Here is a 15,585-nt window from a genome sequence, read left to right as displayed (position 1 = left end):
ATTATGATGCCAGGGGCAACTACTCCTCTGTCCACTACAGGTCCATGTTCTCCACCGTACATGAGGTCTTCTCAAGCCCATGACACATCCACATGTGCAGATAAGAGAATACAGCAAACAGCTGCGTACATGCCATTTTAATTTTCACCTCAGGCAGAAGAAAGGCTAGGCGCAGCCCTGGTACCAATTCAGACCAGGGGGGCTACCCAGGTTAGTACTTTACATCAGAGGAGTCCGCACTGCATCAGGTTTATGGCGACATGTCAGACGTGGGGTCTGGGATAGAAGGATTCTGCAGGGAGAGGCGCGGTGGATATCCCACCTGAAAACATCGAATCCTGGTGGTCTGAGACCGAGTGAATAATTACACTATGGTTTCTTCCTCTAAATACTGGATAACGCCATCCTTATCTGTTTAACCATGTCAGAAATGAATGATTAACCTAGATTAGATTTTTCTTCATAACTGATAAGTAGTCACCATTATCTTTTATACTGGTGACTTCATGGACTTTCCATTTAAATTTTAATTTTATTACTTACTGTATGACATCCACCATAGTTAATCATTCCATCTCTACCATGATCTGCTTGCTGTGGTCATTATTTGCTATGGAAGCACTCCCGCTAATATTTAATCATTATGTTTGCCCCCTCTGTTATAGAAATGCTGCCATAGAAGCCTCGATTCTTCTCTTTCTTTCATTTGTAGGCGCAATCACGTAGCGGCTCTGTTTGGCACTGTCTACGCCAGGAGCGCTCCTGTGAACGCAGCCTGACCCGGCCGCGCAAGTACTAAGCCAGGCGGCCACACTGTCGGTCTCAACAGGAGCGCTCCCAGATGGGGCTGGACCTTATCACGTCATAGGGAATCCACCTCCGCTGAGAACTGAGCCTTGCCGATAGGTGGCTGCTCTTGACTTGGCCACAATATTTAGCGTCTACTTACTTTTAAGTTTAGTCCCCTGATGACATCACATGTCCCAGTGTGTTCGAAACGCGTTGAGACATTAAGACATTAGGGACTTCTTTTACTCTAAAGGCCTGGATGGTTGGTAGGTTCTTCACCCACGTAGGGCTTATTAGGGTACACAATTTCCCGGTGGGCCACCTGAGCCCTTCTTTTGGCCAGCAGCCAGGTACATAACGATCTGGTGCTCTCAGCATTAATGTAGGAGCATAAGGCACTTGTGAACCTGGCCAGTGTATTTACATACTCAGGATGATGATACAGTTCCTTACCATGGCGCGGGCAGCAGTATTATGTGCTGCACTGTGGTATTTGGTTCTACTGGGGCAGTTGTGGTATCTGGTTTTTCTGGGGCTTTTTCTATGCTGCACTGTGGTGCTTGGTTCTGCTGGGGCAGCATTTTGTCCTGCACTATGGTATTGCAGGCTCCGCCTACTTCCATCATCCCGCCTTCTGTCCATTTGGACCTGCCTATTATTTTTTCCCGGGCCTCATTAAGTTCCCAGTCTGCCCCTGGGTACTTTCTACTATATTGATATCTTAACTGATGAAATAAAAGTTGTTCTTCTGCCTCTCTGGTTTTTATGATACTTTTGAACAATAATTTGGTACTGAGGTGAACACTACCGATTAGGGGCGTTGTGCGAGTTACCAAAAATAAATAGCTGAACCATTTACACACCAAAATCTAACGAATGGCACTAAAATTACATATAAGATACAGTCCCTTTAAACGGGTTGTCCAGCTGAGGGGAAAATTAAAAAAGGGGCATAATAGTCTACTGCTCCGAGTCTGAAGCTTCCCAGCCCCTCAGCTGGTCCCTCTCAACACAAAAATGTTACCACTCAGCCAGTCACTGACTTCGGTGGGTCACAGCTGCAGCCAGGGATTGGCCGAGCAGTCCCATGTGAGTGGCTTCATCTCGTCTCTATCACCTGTTTTATTCGTTATCCACTATATTCCGTGTACTTTGCTTCCATCTTGTCTGCATTTTTATATTTGGTTTTATGAAGTTATCTATGCTGTAATTCTATGCCACTCATCTTGTAACTCCTCCTCCTCTGTGAGCTCACATCCTGTGTCATGCAGTCCTTTCCTGTTTGTCAGACATGCATCACAGAGCTAAAGAGAAGATTTTCCTTTGACCTCGATCATCATTTCTCAAGGTACATTCAATAAATTAGCTAAAGGCTTATGCATAGCATCTCCCTCACTGGAGTTCTACAGGCAGCTGGTGTCGTTAGGGGAGTGATCACAGCGAGTTCACCATCTTCCATTGCTTGTACAAAAGATTGCCAATCATACTATCACAATCAGAAACTTCACGTACATCAGTGGCAGAACAGCACAAGTGGAATAGTTATGTCTGGAAGATGATGTCACTTCCTGTATACAGCAGGTCATGATGTCACCTCCCATAGGGCAAAATGTCTTCAAGTCTGTTGAGCTGCATAACAGTGAATGAGCCTGCACACAGGGTGACCGAGGCAAAGGGCAGATGGAATGGCTGATAACAGCGAACAATAGTTTGCATTCGTCAGCACAGCAAATGGAGAGAACTCATACATTAGGTGAGGCGTCGCTTATCTTGTCCTTGTAGGTTTCCCTCTAATCAGAGGAAAGTGACAGGGATTGATGAATGTAGGGGATGGGTACTTAAAGGACCATGAACCTGAACGTCACGGACATGAAGCGAGTTATGATAGTGCGATTATCTTATCAGAAGCGGTCAGAGTCTCAGGTATCACAATCATTCCTAGAAGTCATATAAATCTTGGTGTGACGGGTTATAAGTCATGACCAGCGTACGTCTTCTATAATGTAGACATAACTGTAATCCATCATAATATACAATACGTAAAGGAGCTTAAAGGGGGTGTCAACCCAAATGTATTTTTACAAAAATCTGATTAATCTGGCAATAAGAAATGCAGAGCTGCTTATTTTTGCCACTACCAGACCTCTTCAGCCCTTAAGTTCAGTGCTAAACGCACTGCGTGACAAAAAAAAAAAGAATTCGGTTACATCATGTATCCATGACAACGTGTGTGGTTTTTTTTTTACCAATGAGAAAGTTCATAAAAGTAAGTTACATGGAGGTCCGAAGTCTGTGACCTTAATGATGTGAGGACAAGGGCCCGTAAAATGCAGTTTTAAGACTAAGAGTGGGAGCACCACCCCCTTCCCATTTTCTGGAGCACCACCCCCTTCCCATTTTCTGGAGCACCACCCCCTTCCCATTTTCTGGAGCACCACCCCCTTCCCATTTTCTGGAGCTCCACCCCCTTCCCATTTTCTGGAGCTCCACCCCCTTCCCATTTTCTGGAGCACCACCCCCTTCCCATTTTCTGGAGCACCACCCCCTTCCCATTTTCTGGAGCACCACCCCCTTCCCATTTTCTTTAGAGGTGAACGAGAACTTTAGAAACGGGCGACTGGTCAGAACTCCCCTAATCTTACTTTTATGACCTCTCTTGTTGAAAATGGGGCTTGTAGGTGAACAAGTCCTTTACGGCTGAAGAGCTTTAGTAATCCGATTTTTTGTGTTCATACATTTAGATGGAAATCTCCTTTAAATATGTGCACCCTTACAGTTCCTGCTCCAAGCTTGATCGGCAGTGTACATTCAGCAGAAAAGAGAGAGTAGCTTTGCCACAGTCACCGATCCCCCATTTTCGTCTGCATTATTAATCCGATTTTTCTACAAAGGCCTTTTTTAATTTTTCACTTTTATATACCGCAATTACAGCTTATTCAATGTATAACCAACAGGAGAAGTTTAGCATTTGAGTCTAAATTTGTCACCACTTTCAAGATCTCGGCTTGTCGTCAGTGAATGAAAACTGTGGGATCTGAACCACCCAGGAGACGCCTGTGCCCAGCGTCTCCTGTGTAATCAAAGACAATGGCTCTAATGCAATTAGCTCCTTAACACCTTAGGGCTGTATTAGACCTGCAGATCAGCATTTCAATCGTTGGGAAGTAATCGTTCCTTCCCAGCAATCGCCTGCTCATCAGTGGAGGAGACACATTTACCTGCAGCGATCTCCTCCTCAGTATATGGAGCTGTGATCGCTGATGCCATCGCTCGTCCCCATACTGAATCATTGTTTGCCGGTGGCAGAGCTCGATTAGAAGCCCGATCTAATGCCGGCAAACGAGGAGTTTTTTTTAGCATGCATACAAAAAATGCGATTGCCCAATGAACGAGCGGCTGCTCATTGAGCGGGTAATTTGGGGGGGGGAGTATTACACTGACAGATCATCAATAACGAGCGGTCCTATGAACACTTATGAGCTATACATTGGCAGGTCTAATACAGCCCTATGTGAACACCCCGACTTGGGCTTTAATGACCAGGAGATTTTTTATTATTTTTTCATTGTTGCCTTCCAGCATTTTTTATTTTTCCCATCTACGTAGCCATACGAGGGCTTGTTTTTTGCGGGACAAGATGTAGTTTTAAATCGGGCCATTTTTGGGGTACACGTAACTTACTGAATAACTTTTATTAACTCTTTCTTGGAGGGATGTGGGAAAAAAAACAGCAATACTGCCACTGAGTTTTTATATTCTAAATTTGGTGGCGTTCATTTTTCGGCATCAATAACACAATAAAGAAAAAAAATACATATATTTTTAATGGCCGCAATCCCAAGACCAATAACTTTTTTTATTTTTTTTTCTAAGCAGCCGTGTAAGGACTTTTTTCAGGACGACTTGTAGTTTTAATTTGTTTTAATTTTGGGCTACATAAGACTATTTGATTGCTTTTTATTACTTTTTTTTTGGTGGTGACTAAGCAAAAAGCAGCAATTTATGGTAAAAAAATAAGATAATTGCATAGTGCAGGTCGTCACGGACGTGGTGATACCAATATCTATATCTATATATATATATCTATATATATATCTATATATATATCTATATATATATATATATATCATTTTATTTTTGTAATTTTTCCATTGAAAAGCTTTCTTCAGTGAATAAAGGGTGTATTTTTTTTTTTGCTGGAATTTATTTTTTTAACTTTTTTTTTTTTAACCATTTAATTGTCCCACAAGGAGACTATAATAGTAGTAGTAATCTTTTCATCACTTCTAAAATACTTTGCACTATTGCTGTAGTGCTAAATAGTTTATTGTCAGTGCTATGCTGACATTCACCAGCAGGCTGCGCCAGAGAGGCACAGCCTGCTGGGAAACTCGAGGCAGGCCTTCACTAGGTCCTGGCGTGCCTGCACTGATCTTATTTGCAGGGTGTCAATAAGATACAGAGGGAGTCCGCTCCCTGCGGCAGGCACTATGGCACGCGGCATGTAAGGGATTATACAGCCCGGATCGGTGCCCCCGCCAGTCAGAGTAGTGCGGCTGTTATGTTACAGCTGTGCCCCTGCTCGGGAGAACCAGCCTAAGGCCTCTTAGTGACCACTGTAAAAAGGCGTACTGGTGGTCACTAAGGCCTCTTTCACACAAGCGAGTTTTCCGCGCGGGTTAGATGCGTGATGTGAACGCATTGCACCCGCACTGAATCCGGGAATTCATTTTAATGGGTCTGTGTACATGAGCGTTGTTTTTCACCCATCATTTCTGCGTTGTGCGAGAGTCGCACCATGTTCTATATTCTGGGTTTTTCACGCAGCCCTGGCTCCATAGAAGTGAATGGGGCTTCGGTGAAAGAAACGCAGTGCGTCACTGAAGGCATCGTGATACAATCCGTATCGTTCATGTGAAAGAGGCCTAAGGGGTTAACGCTGATATATTGTCACTAAGCAGAGATCACACTGACGGGGATTATCCACATAAACGATGGGCGCACAATAGCTCACTCAATATTTCCATTCACTGATAGCAAGCAGACTAGATACAATTGTAGAAGAACTTGGATAGGAAAAGCTTCCAAGTTTCCAACTGTCAACAGCAAGCAGAGTTCTTGAAATACAACGTATACTCACTTTTCATTTTTTTTTTTTCAATGCATCTGCTGTGGGGCCCATGAAAAAAAGAGGGGGCCCTGTTCAGACTTCGTACCCCCCCCTCCTTGCTGGCAGCTCCTCTTGCCCCTCCAGCTGCAGTGTGTTTTTGGGGTGGCCTTCCAGTAGGTTGGTGGGTTACACCTAGCCATGGTCTAAGACTCAAGTTGCCCACAGACTGTGGTGGTTGTCAGACACCCTTGGGCAAGGTGGACACCAGCATCAGGCAAACCTGGAAAGGGTTCCTTGGGGAGGGGGCGTGATAGTCCCAGTACGCATGCTCTGAGCTGGGTTAGACAGTGGGGTACAGGGTGTGCCCTCTGCCAGTTTCACCAGTTGTTACCTTCTCTGTTCTCCCCCTCCTCGCCACAGGAGTGAATAATTTCTATGATGGCTGGTGGGCTGGGCAATGGGTGACGGGTCTTATTCTATGGGAAAGGTAAACACCAGTGCGGCAGGTAGGGAAGGGCCGCCATCTGGGATTCGGGAATCTCAGCACCGCGGCGCCAAGTCACCACGCTCCATGAAATTCAGACAATGACTGAACAAGTGACCAGTTGTAGATCATACACAAGCACAGCAACCCAGTGGAAGCCCACACAAGCCACATTGCACGTCTACAGATGAAGCAGAGCTGAATTTGTTACCGAGATATCTGGGCACCAAGAAACTTCACCAGCATGGGTAACGCTGTAGGTCGACCTGTAAGACTAGGGATAACAGCTTGCTCCTCAGCTGTGCCAAATGATAAACTCATCTCTGCCATGTCAGCAAACACTATACTGTATCGATACATCATGCATATACGTCAAACGGAGTGGGTGAAAGGTTTTGGAATATAGTGGTTGCAATCATAATTAGGGTCCCTGTGCCTGGGGGGGGGGGGCATAGCCTTCTAGGTGAGCAGTTCCCTAAATGACTCGCCTAGTGCAACAATGTAACAAATCTAACTATACATAGGGGCCCTAATGCTGGGGGCCCCTTAGATCCCCCAGTGCTTAATAAGAAAATAGCAGCACAGAATATGGAGGTATATAGTTTATATACACATCGTATGCCCCGTACCCATCGCCTGTATTGCATCGCTCTTACCTTATCTAAAAGGGCATTCTGCCAGAGACGAAATATCAGCAGGAAAGAACGGTCCCGGGCTCCGAAGGAAGTGAAGAAGTGCTGCAAGGAAAAGCAAGAAGATAATCAACTGGTGCATATAACTTCTCCACAATATCCAGATGTAGCAGAGCCTAGTTTGTCATTTGGTAATATGCGCCGTCAAGATTTTCCATAGGATTGCATGTAAACCATCTGCATTAGCTTTAAGTGACAAACTCAGCTCTGCTACATTCGCACCATTACAGCGCTGCGTCTCTCTCAAGGCAGGCTGGACGAGAGGAGAACTTACAGAAAACAGAATGGAACCTCCACCAGGGTGGAAGGCAGCGGAGAGAGGAGTCAGCTCCGGAGGAGCGTCTGGCAGATGACTGCTCAGGAAGAAATCGGAGACTTAATAGTCCTGATAAAGGACGGGTATCATTACAGCGGGGCTAAAGTTCAAGTAACTGAGTGATAAGGAAAATCAATGGTGTCACTGATAATCACCAGCGATGTATGTGCGGTCAACAGCTCTGACCCGGAGCAGAAATGGCTGTGGATGCACTGACTAGCTGTTAATTCTTAAAGGGGATATCCATTTTAGACAACACTTTTAATTAAGTAACTCAAATTCCTTACAGTCAAGAAGTAGTCACAAAGGTCTGCAAGTAATTTAAAGCTTATGCCCATAAAGAGTGGAGTCACTGTGTACATACATTACATTACTTATCCTGAGTTACATCCTGTATTATACTCCAGAGCTGCACTCACTATTCTGCTGGAAACACTAAGCAAGCCTGTTGTTAGTCAAAGCCCAGAAGACTACAGCGCTCCTGTAATGCAGGCAGAGGCCATATCTGGTGTAACGAGGACACCGCCATGAATGCAGATAATCAGAATGAGCTCTGTGCAGACACTGAACAAGCAGGGAATTTTATGTGTTTAGGGCTCTTTCACACTTGCGTTCTTTTCTTCCGGCATAGAGTTCCGTCGTCGGGGCTCTATGCCGGAAGAATCCTGATCAGTTTTATCCTAATGCATTCTGAATGGAGTGAAATCCGTTCAGGATGCATCAGGATGTCTTCAGTTCCGGAACGGAACGTTTTTTGGCTGGAGAAAATACCACAGCATGCTGCGCTTTTTGCTCCGGCCAAAAATCCTGAAGACTTGCCGCAAGGCCGGATCCGGAATTAATGCCCATTGAAAGGCATTCATCCGGATCCGGCCTTAAGCTAAACGTCGTTTTGGCGCATTGCCGGATCCGACGTTTAGCTTTTTCTGAATGGTTACCATGGCTGCCGGGACGCTAAAGTCCTGGCAGGCATGGTAAAGTGTAGCGGGGAGCAGGGAGCAGCATACTTACCGTCTGTGCGGCTCCCGGGGCGCTCCACAGTGACGTCAGGGCGCCCCACGCGCATGGATGATGTGATCGCATGGCCTCGCGAGCCGCACGGACTGTAAGTATACCGCTCCCCCGCTCCCCGCTCCTACTATGGCAACCAGGACTTTAATAGCGTCCTGGCTGCCATAGTAACACTGAACGCATTTTGAAGACGGATCCGTCTTCAAATGCTTTCAGTTCACTTGCGTTTTTCCGGATCCGGCGTGTAATTCCGGCAAATGGAGTACACGCCGGATCCGGACAACGCAAGTGTGAAAGAGCCCTTAGTTGTGTTTGCATTACAACCATTGGCCTGCGGATCCTCCACTCTCTGGACGCCACGTTTCTCACCTTCTCGTTTTCGGTGCACACTTGAATGGCGTTAGGAATAACTTTTGCCGTCTTCTCCTTCTTGATGCACCGGATGTCCTTCAGCTGGATGGTGATCTGCTCAATGGAAAAAGAAAGGAGTCATGAACCTTCTGCAAGCGGCATCCAAATAGTTAACACAGACACACCCGACCCCCTGTCCTTTTGCCTTAGAACAATATATAGAGGTGATAAATGTGGGGCTTTGGATCTCCGCCACCTGAGTCAGAACTGCTGTGATGGAACAGGCTTTATATATGTGACGTAAACCAGACACGAGCGAATCCATTCTAAATTAATCAGATTTGTTACGAATTTCAAAACAAATTCAACGTCCGAAAGAATCTGACATTTTTGTGATTCGCATTGGATGAATCACATATAAATGTTGCCCACTAGTGTTGAGCAAATCGAAGTTAACGAAGCGGAATAGTCATGCTTCATGTGGGAGGGAAACACCACACCGAGCATAGGAGGGAAGGGGGGGGGGGGGACAGGGAATCAGGCCTGAGAACTAAAAGGAGGAAGATGTACACCTCCTAATGAAAACCCTAACCAAAATCCTGACTGACTACTAGTATGAACAGACCCCAAAAGGTAGGTGAGTTCAAATGCAGGAATACCTAAAGTCCTATCAAGGCCTATAGGACCCTAGTACTAATGGCAGGGACGGGACTACCTGTTCCTCCAAAAGGAAGGACAAACAGGAGTCTCCTTCAGGCCTAATAAAAACAAAAGGGAAATGCAACACACAAAACCCGAACAAAATACAAAAAGGGAAAGGAAAGACTTAACTTCAAAGGAACAATGGAAGCACCAGGAACTCAGCCAAGATCCAACCACAATCTATCCAAAAGGTCCAAACAGAAGCTATAAACCGCACAGCATTGTGGGAAAAGCAACTATAAATAGAGAAGGCTAAATGACCCCAATAGCCTAGAAAGAAGGTGTGGCAAGCACCAGAAATAACACAGACGTCATTTATTCCAAACAGAAAACATGTCAGATCAAACCACGTGTTGCCAGTCTCACCGATCTCCTGCCGCGTGAACATCCGTGACAGGAATTCAATCCGAATTTCATGAATCCGTATTTTCTAGCACTTTGTAGTAACGAATCAATTTTCCCTGAAATACACACTCACTTCATCCATTCGCTCATCACTAGTGCTCAGTTTTGTTTTTAGTAAAAAAGTTTCTACAGTTCAAAGACTTCTTGCCAGCACCCCAGAAGTAATATGGCAATAACGCCATTATTATATCTGTGTTATTAAACGCATTGTTTTATTACTGCAAGACACTGTTCAGTCTTAAAGAAAATGCGCTTTACTGCAAAAACTGCATTATTACCATTGCAAATTGTCAGTAGCAGTGTGCAGTGTGTTTGTAGAAAGGGAAGGATATTAAATTGCACCTCTGTTTTTAAATTACAAAAACAGAATGTCTGGAAAACAGAAGAGTGGCCAATGAAATACCCATTCCCTACCATCCGCGAGTCAGAATGTGGATAGTAGTGCAAACCGTAGTAGCAATACTAGCCATCCGGTCATTAGTATTAGTAGTAGGCCACAGTTCTCCCTGGCTTTTGATAGGCAGTAGATTATTATTAAAAACAAAGAGGATGAGATTGTGGACTGGATGGGTCACTCCTCGTCTCAGTCGCAGCAGGATGATGTGGAGGTCACCTCCGAGTCTGAAACTGTGCCGTAGAGCCAGGGGTCACAGTGATCCTCCTGTTCCCCCTTTCAACCCCAGAGAAGCCTTTCAGTTGCATCCTCTCTGCTTTCACTGCCCCCTCCTAGTGGGGCACCTTCTTTTTTTTCCTAAGAAGTTGCAACACTCACTATGGAAGATACTCAAGAAGGTCTACATGTTGATGTGGAAGTGGAGGATGAGGAGCTACCACTGGAGGAGGAGTTGCTTGTTCAGGAGGATGGGGCTGATGATGATGACAACACTGGCCATAGAATGGAGCTGATAATGACGATGACACTGGCCATGATGACTAATTATCTCAATGTGGGGGGTGACCAGAAATAACTGGATCCTTGGGTGCAATGGCGAAAATGGCAAGCTATATGCTTGCTTGCATACTGACAGGCAAATCATTGACATCAAGCAGTCTGATGATTACTGGATAGCCAAGCTTTTAGACCTTCACTTTCAAAGCAAAATTGGGGAATGTTTTCCTGTTGCCAAAAGGAAGGCTAAATTTAGCCAACTAAGAGAGGCCATAGGCCAAACTAACTGGGACAAAGTCCTCAAAAATAAAAATACAGCCACAAAATGGGATATCTTTAAAAACATCCTAAAATCTCATTGTGAGAGGTACATACCGTATGGGAATAAAAGGTTAAGGAACAAAAAGAAACCAATGTGGATAAATAGAACTGTAAAGATAGCAATAAATGACAAAAAGAAAGCATATAATTCACTGAAACAGGAGGGTAGCACGGAAGCACTGAAAAACTATAAGGAAAAAAATAGAACATGTAAAAAACAAATAAAAAGCGGCCAAACTAGAGACCGAGAGATTAATTGCCAAAGAGAGTAAAACTAACCCTAAAATGTTCTTCAATTATATAAATGTTAAAAAGTATAAATCTGAAGGTGTCGGCCCTTTAAAGAGTAATGAGGGGGAAGTCGCAGAGAGCGACGAGGAGAAAGCAAAGCTGTTAAATATTTTTCTCTCCAATGTATTCACTGAGGAAAATAAACTGTCAGATGACATGCAGAATGCAAAAATAAATTCCCCATTAAAAGTGTCCTGTCTGACCCAGGAAGAAGTACAACAGCGACTTAAAAAGATTAAAATAGACAAATCGCCAGGACCGGATGGCATACACCCCCGTCTCCTAAAGGAATTAAGTAATGTCATAGCCAGACCCTTATTTCTGATACTTGCGGACTCTATACTGACAGGGAATGTCCCACAGGATTGGCGCATGGCATATGTGGTGCCAATATTCAAAAAGGGGCCAAAAACAGAGCCTGGAAACTATAGGCCGGTAAGTTTAACATCTGTTGTGGGTAAACTGTTTGAAGGTTTTCTGAGAGATGCTATGTTAGAGCATCTCAACAGAAATAAGCAAATAACACCATATCAGCATGGCTTCGTGAGGGATCGGTCATGTCAAACAAATTTAATCAGTTTCTATGAGGAGGTAAGTTCTAGACTTGACAGCGGCGAATCAATGGATGTCGTATATCTGGACTTCTCCAAAGAATTTGACACTGTACCACATAAAAGGTTAGTATATAAAATGAGAATGCTCGGACTGGGAGAAAACGTCTGTATGTGGGTAAGTAACTGGCTCAATGATAGAAAACAGAGGGTGGTTATTAGTGGTACACACTCAGATTGGGTCACTGTCACTAGTGGGGTACCTCAGGGGTCAGTATTGGGCCCTATTCTCTTCAATATATTTATTAATGATCTTGTAGAAGGCTTGCATAGTAAAATATCAATTTTCGCAGATGACACTAAACTGTGTAAAGTAATTTACACTGATGAGGACAGTATACTACTACAGAGGGATCTGGATAGATTGGAGGCTTTTTTCAGTGCGGAAGGTGGCCTTACCACACCCAAATGGACATACTTTTCCTCTGTCAGTGTCCAAAACATAACTTTTGTTAAAATGAACAAGGCATAGATCCATGAGGACATTCACACACCTCCAGCTGAGGCCAATGAATAAATCTACCATTGCTGATGGAGCCCATCATGCCACCGTCTGCCTGCCTACCATCATGTTTCATACTATATGGCTGCTGCCACATGGTACTATTACCCTACCCTTTCCACACCCACACTGCATTGCTGCTGCTCCCAATTAAAAAGGGAATTTTTCTTCCAGGCTTGTTCAGAACAAGCCACTTTTTCTTCTGATATTATTTGTGCGTGTATATATACGAGCAGTCATTCTCACCCCGTTAAAGCATAATTTTGGGACATTTGTGCAGAACAAGCCACTCTTTTTCGAACATTAACATGTGTGTGTGAGAATAAATATAAGCAGAGATCTGCCCCCATTAAGGCATACATTTTGGATGCTTGGTCCCAACAAGCCACTGTTTTGTATTCCATAACACCATCTGCCCCTCAATAAGGAACAATTTTGAAAAGTTTATAATATGAAAAAGTGGAACGCATACACATGGTTTGTTAACGCTGTCAACCATGCATTTACCCAGGGCTGTATTTAGAGTTTATGCTGCCTTAGACAGACACAGTGCTCACACCCCCTTTTAGCTTGGCTATAGCCACCCACTGAATTAAACGGTATACACTAGCCACATAAAATGATTTTCACCAACCACACTTGGTTTTATCGGGATTGTTTTGTGATGTGGTTATTGGCCATGCAGTTTATGGCCTGCTGTGTGATAGGCAGAGACATCTTATCTACTAGTTGATAATGTACCTATAGGACACATACTGGCTTCACCTTTCTCCTCCTCTGACTGCTCTGATGTCTCCTTATCACTTTTGCTTGTCCTAGCTACAAGGCAGGGGACTTAACCCTTACACTGCCTTCCTGAAGAGATTACCGTTACATTAGCTGTAGGTCAGCAGTGTGAGGGTAAATTTTCCTTATAGCTATAATTAACAATACTTAGTGATAAGGAGACATGAGAAGCCGCACTTAGGTGAAAGAATCAACCTAAACCAGGCATGCTCAACCTGCGGCCCTCCAGCTGTTGTAAAACTACAACTCACACCATACCCTGCTGAAGGCTGATAGCTGTAGGCCATTTCAGGCATGCTGGGAGTTGTAGTTTTGCAACAGCTGGAGGGCCGCAGGTTAAGCATGCCTGACCTAAATCATTCGTTTTCTGTGAAGTGCTCTCCCCTTCCTTTCTGATGCCCTAGGCAGGTGTCCTTATGTGCCCTACATTTATCCATAGCTTATTTGTTACCGCTGTTATTGCATTAAAGAACTTAAAGGGGTTGTCTGGGCTCAGAGCTGAACCCAGACATACTCATAACTTCACCCAGGAAGCCCCCCTGATGTAAGCATCGGAGCATTTCATGCTCCGATGCTCTCCTTTGCGCACGGCAAGGGTTTCCCCCCGGCAGTGTGTTTGTGTCACGGTGGGGAGTGGGAAAACCCCCCACCGTACGATGACTGAGGGATAATGAAAGCAACTAAGCCTGAACACAAGGATAAGGGAGCAGGTCACCTCCTAATGCATCCCTATACCGAGCCCTAACTCCTCACTGTATGAGCGGACCTGGATGGTAGGACGGCTCATACCCTGGATACCTGAGGCCCTGAGAATCCCTCACCAAGGAGCTGAGGAGAGATGCCCTGTTCTTCCAGGACACGGAAGAACAGGAGTCTCAAAAGGCCTAGAAGCAGGGAAAGGAAAAGTCCATATGCAGCAAGAGAAACGGCAGGTAAGAAGACAAGACGACACTTAGGCTGGTTTCACACGGGCGTGACGGATTTGATCCGGATGCGTTCAGGGTGCGTTCAGTGAAAATGCTGCGATTTTGGCACTAAAACAAGTCAGTTTTGTCTGCGATTGCGTTTAGTTGTTCAGTTTTTTCCGCGCGGGTGCAATGCGTTTTGATGCGTTTTTCACGCACGTGATAAAAAACTGAATGTTTACAAACAACGTCTCTTAGCAACCATCAGTGAAAAACGCATCGCACCCGCACTTGCTTGTGGATGCAATGCGTTTTTCACGCAGCCCCATTCACTTCTATGGGGCCTGTCCTGCGTTACAAACACAGAATATAGAACATGCTGCGATTTCAAAGCATTGCAGAAGTGATGCGTGAAAAAAAACGCTCATGTACACAGCCCCATTGAAATGAATGGGTCAGGATTCAGTGCGGGTGCTATGCGTTCACATCACGCACTGCACCCGCGCGGAAATCACGCTCGTGTGAAAGGGACCTTACCTGCTGCTGCCACCACGACCGGAACCCGTGTCCTGACACCAAACAGGACACTGTACCAGAAACTCACACAGGTATCCAGCACACCAGACTCCGCCAGGGCCCCTATGCCTCAAGGTGCATGGCAGCCCCAGGTGGCACTGCATACAGGCTAGGAAGTCTAGCAACCATGCGGGAAGATATCACCAAACATACCAGACAAGGAACACCAAGCTAGACATTACAACACATGTAAAGGAGGGAAGACATCGCGGGAGACCTCGATGTCCCACTAGGAGGCCCTCACTCTGGGAGATGGAACATGAAGACCAGGAGCATAACTCCAGCACACACCATAGCTGGAGTACCACTGACTCCTGGCCTCCAGCCACAGGTAAGATGAAGCACCTAGTGACCACGCCCAACAAGGTGGTTAACCCCTCCAGCACCGGACAGAGGAGGAAACAACTGACAGGGGAAGTGCACACACCAGCATAAAAAGCTAGACGTTGGCGCAGGCAACAACATGCAAGGCAACCATGTCACGGCACACACCACAAAGGCCGTGACACTGCCCCCGCATGCTGAAACAGCAACACGTTGCCACGGGCAACAGCAAGCGTGGCATAAGTGTCACAGCGCGCACCAAAGGCCGTGACAGTTTGGTGATGTCACCGGCTCTGATGGGCGGGCTTTAGCGCTGCCCTAGCCGTTTTGCAGGTCTCACTGCTGGGGGCAGAAGACTCCACCTGGCAGCCCTAGGGAGGGCCCGAAACGTCACTGGATCTCCAGAAAATGCCTTTGCCCTGGGCGATTTAGCGCAGGGCAAAGTAGAGCATGAACTTCTCCGATGCCCAAGTCAGGGGGTCTGCCTGGGTGAAAATGGCGATATGTCCGGGTTTAAAGG

General features: G+C 45.4%; 1 protein-coding gene across 8 annotated transcripts in view; it reads right to left on the bottom strand.

Moving 5' to 3' along the window:
• Positions 1-15,585, bottom strand: part of GRAMD1A (GRAM domain containing 1A) — a 147,597-nt gene that overhangs the window by 30,649 nt on the left and 101,363 nt on the right. For all 8 annotated transcript variants that reach the window (XM_044282530.1, XM_044282531.1, XM_044282532.1 and 5 more), the window contains 2 exons: positions 8,772-8,867; positions 7,040-7,120 (listed from right to left, as the gene is read on the bottom strand). In XM_044282530.1, the coding sequence (XP_044138465.1) occupies positions 7,040-7,120; positions 8,772-8,867 (177 nt within the window). The remainder of the gene's footprint in view (positions 1-7,039; positions 7,121-8,771; positions 8,868-15,585) is intronic.

Source organism: Bufo gargarizans, chromosome 2 (genome assembly GCF_014858855.1).
Source record: "Bufo gargarizans isolate SCDJY-AF-19 chromosome 2, ASM1485885v1, whole genome shotgun sequence".
In the NCBI taxonomy this organism is placed as follows: Eukaryota; Metazoa; Chordata; class Amphibia; order Anura; family Bufonidae; genus Bufo; species Bufo gargarizans.
Note: the sequence above shows the minus strand (reverse complement) of the source record. Positions and strands in the feature narration are given on the sequence as shown.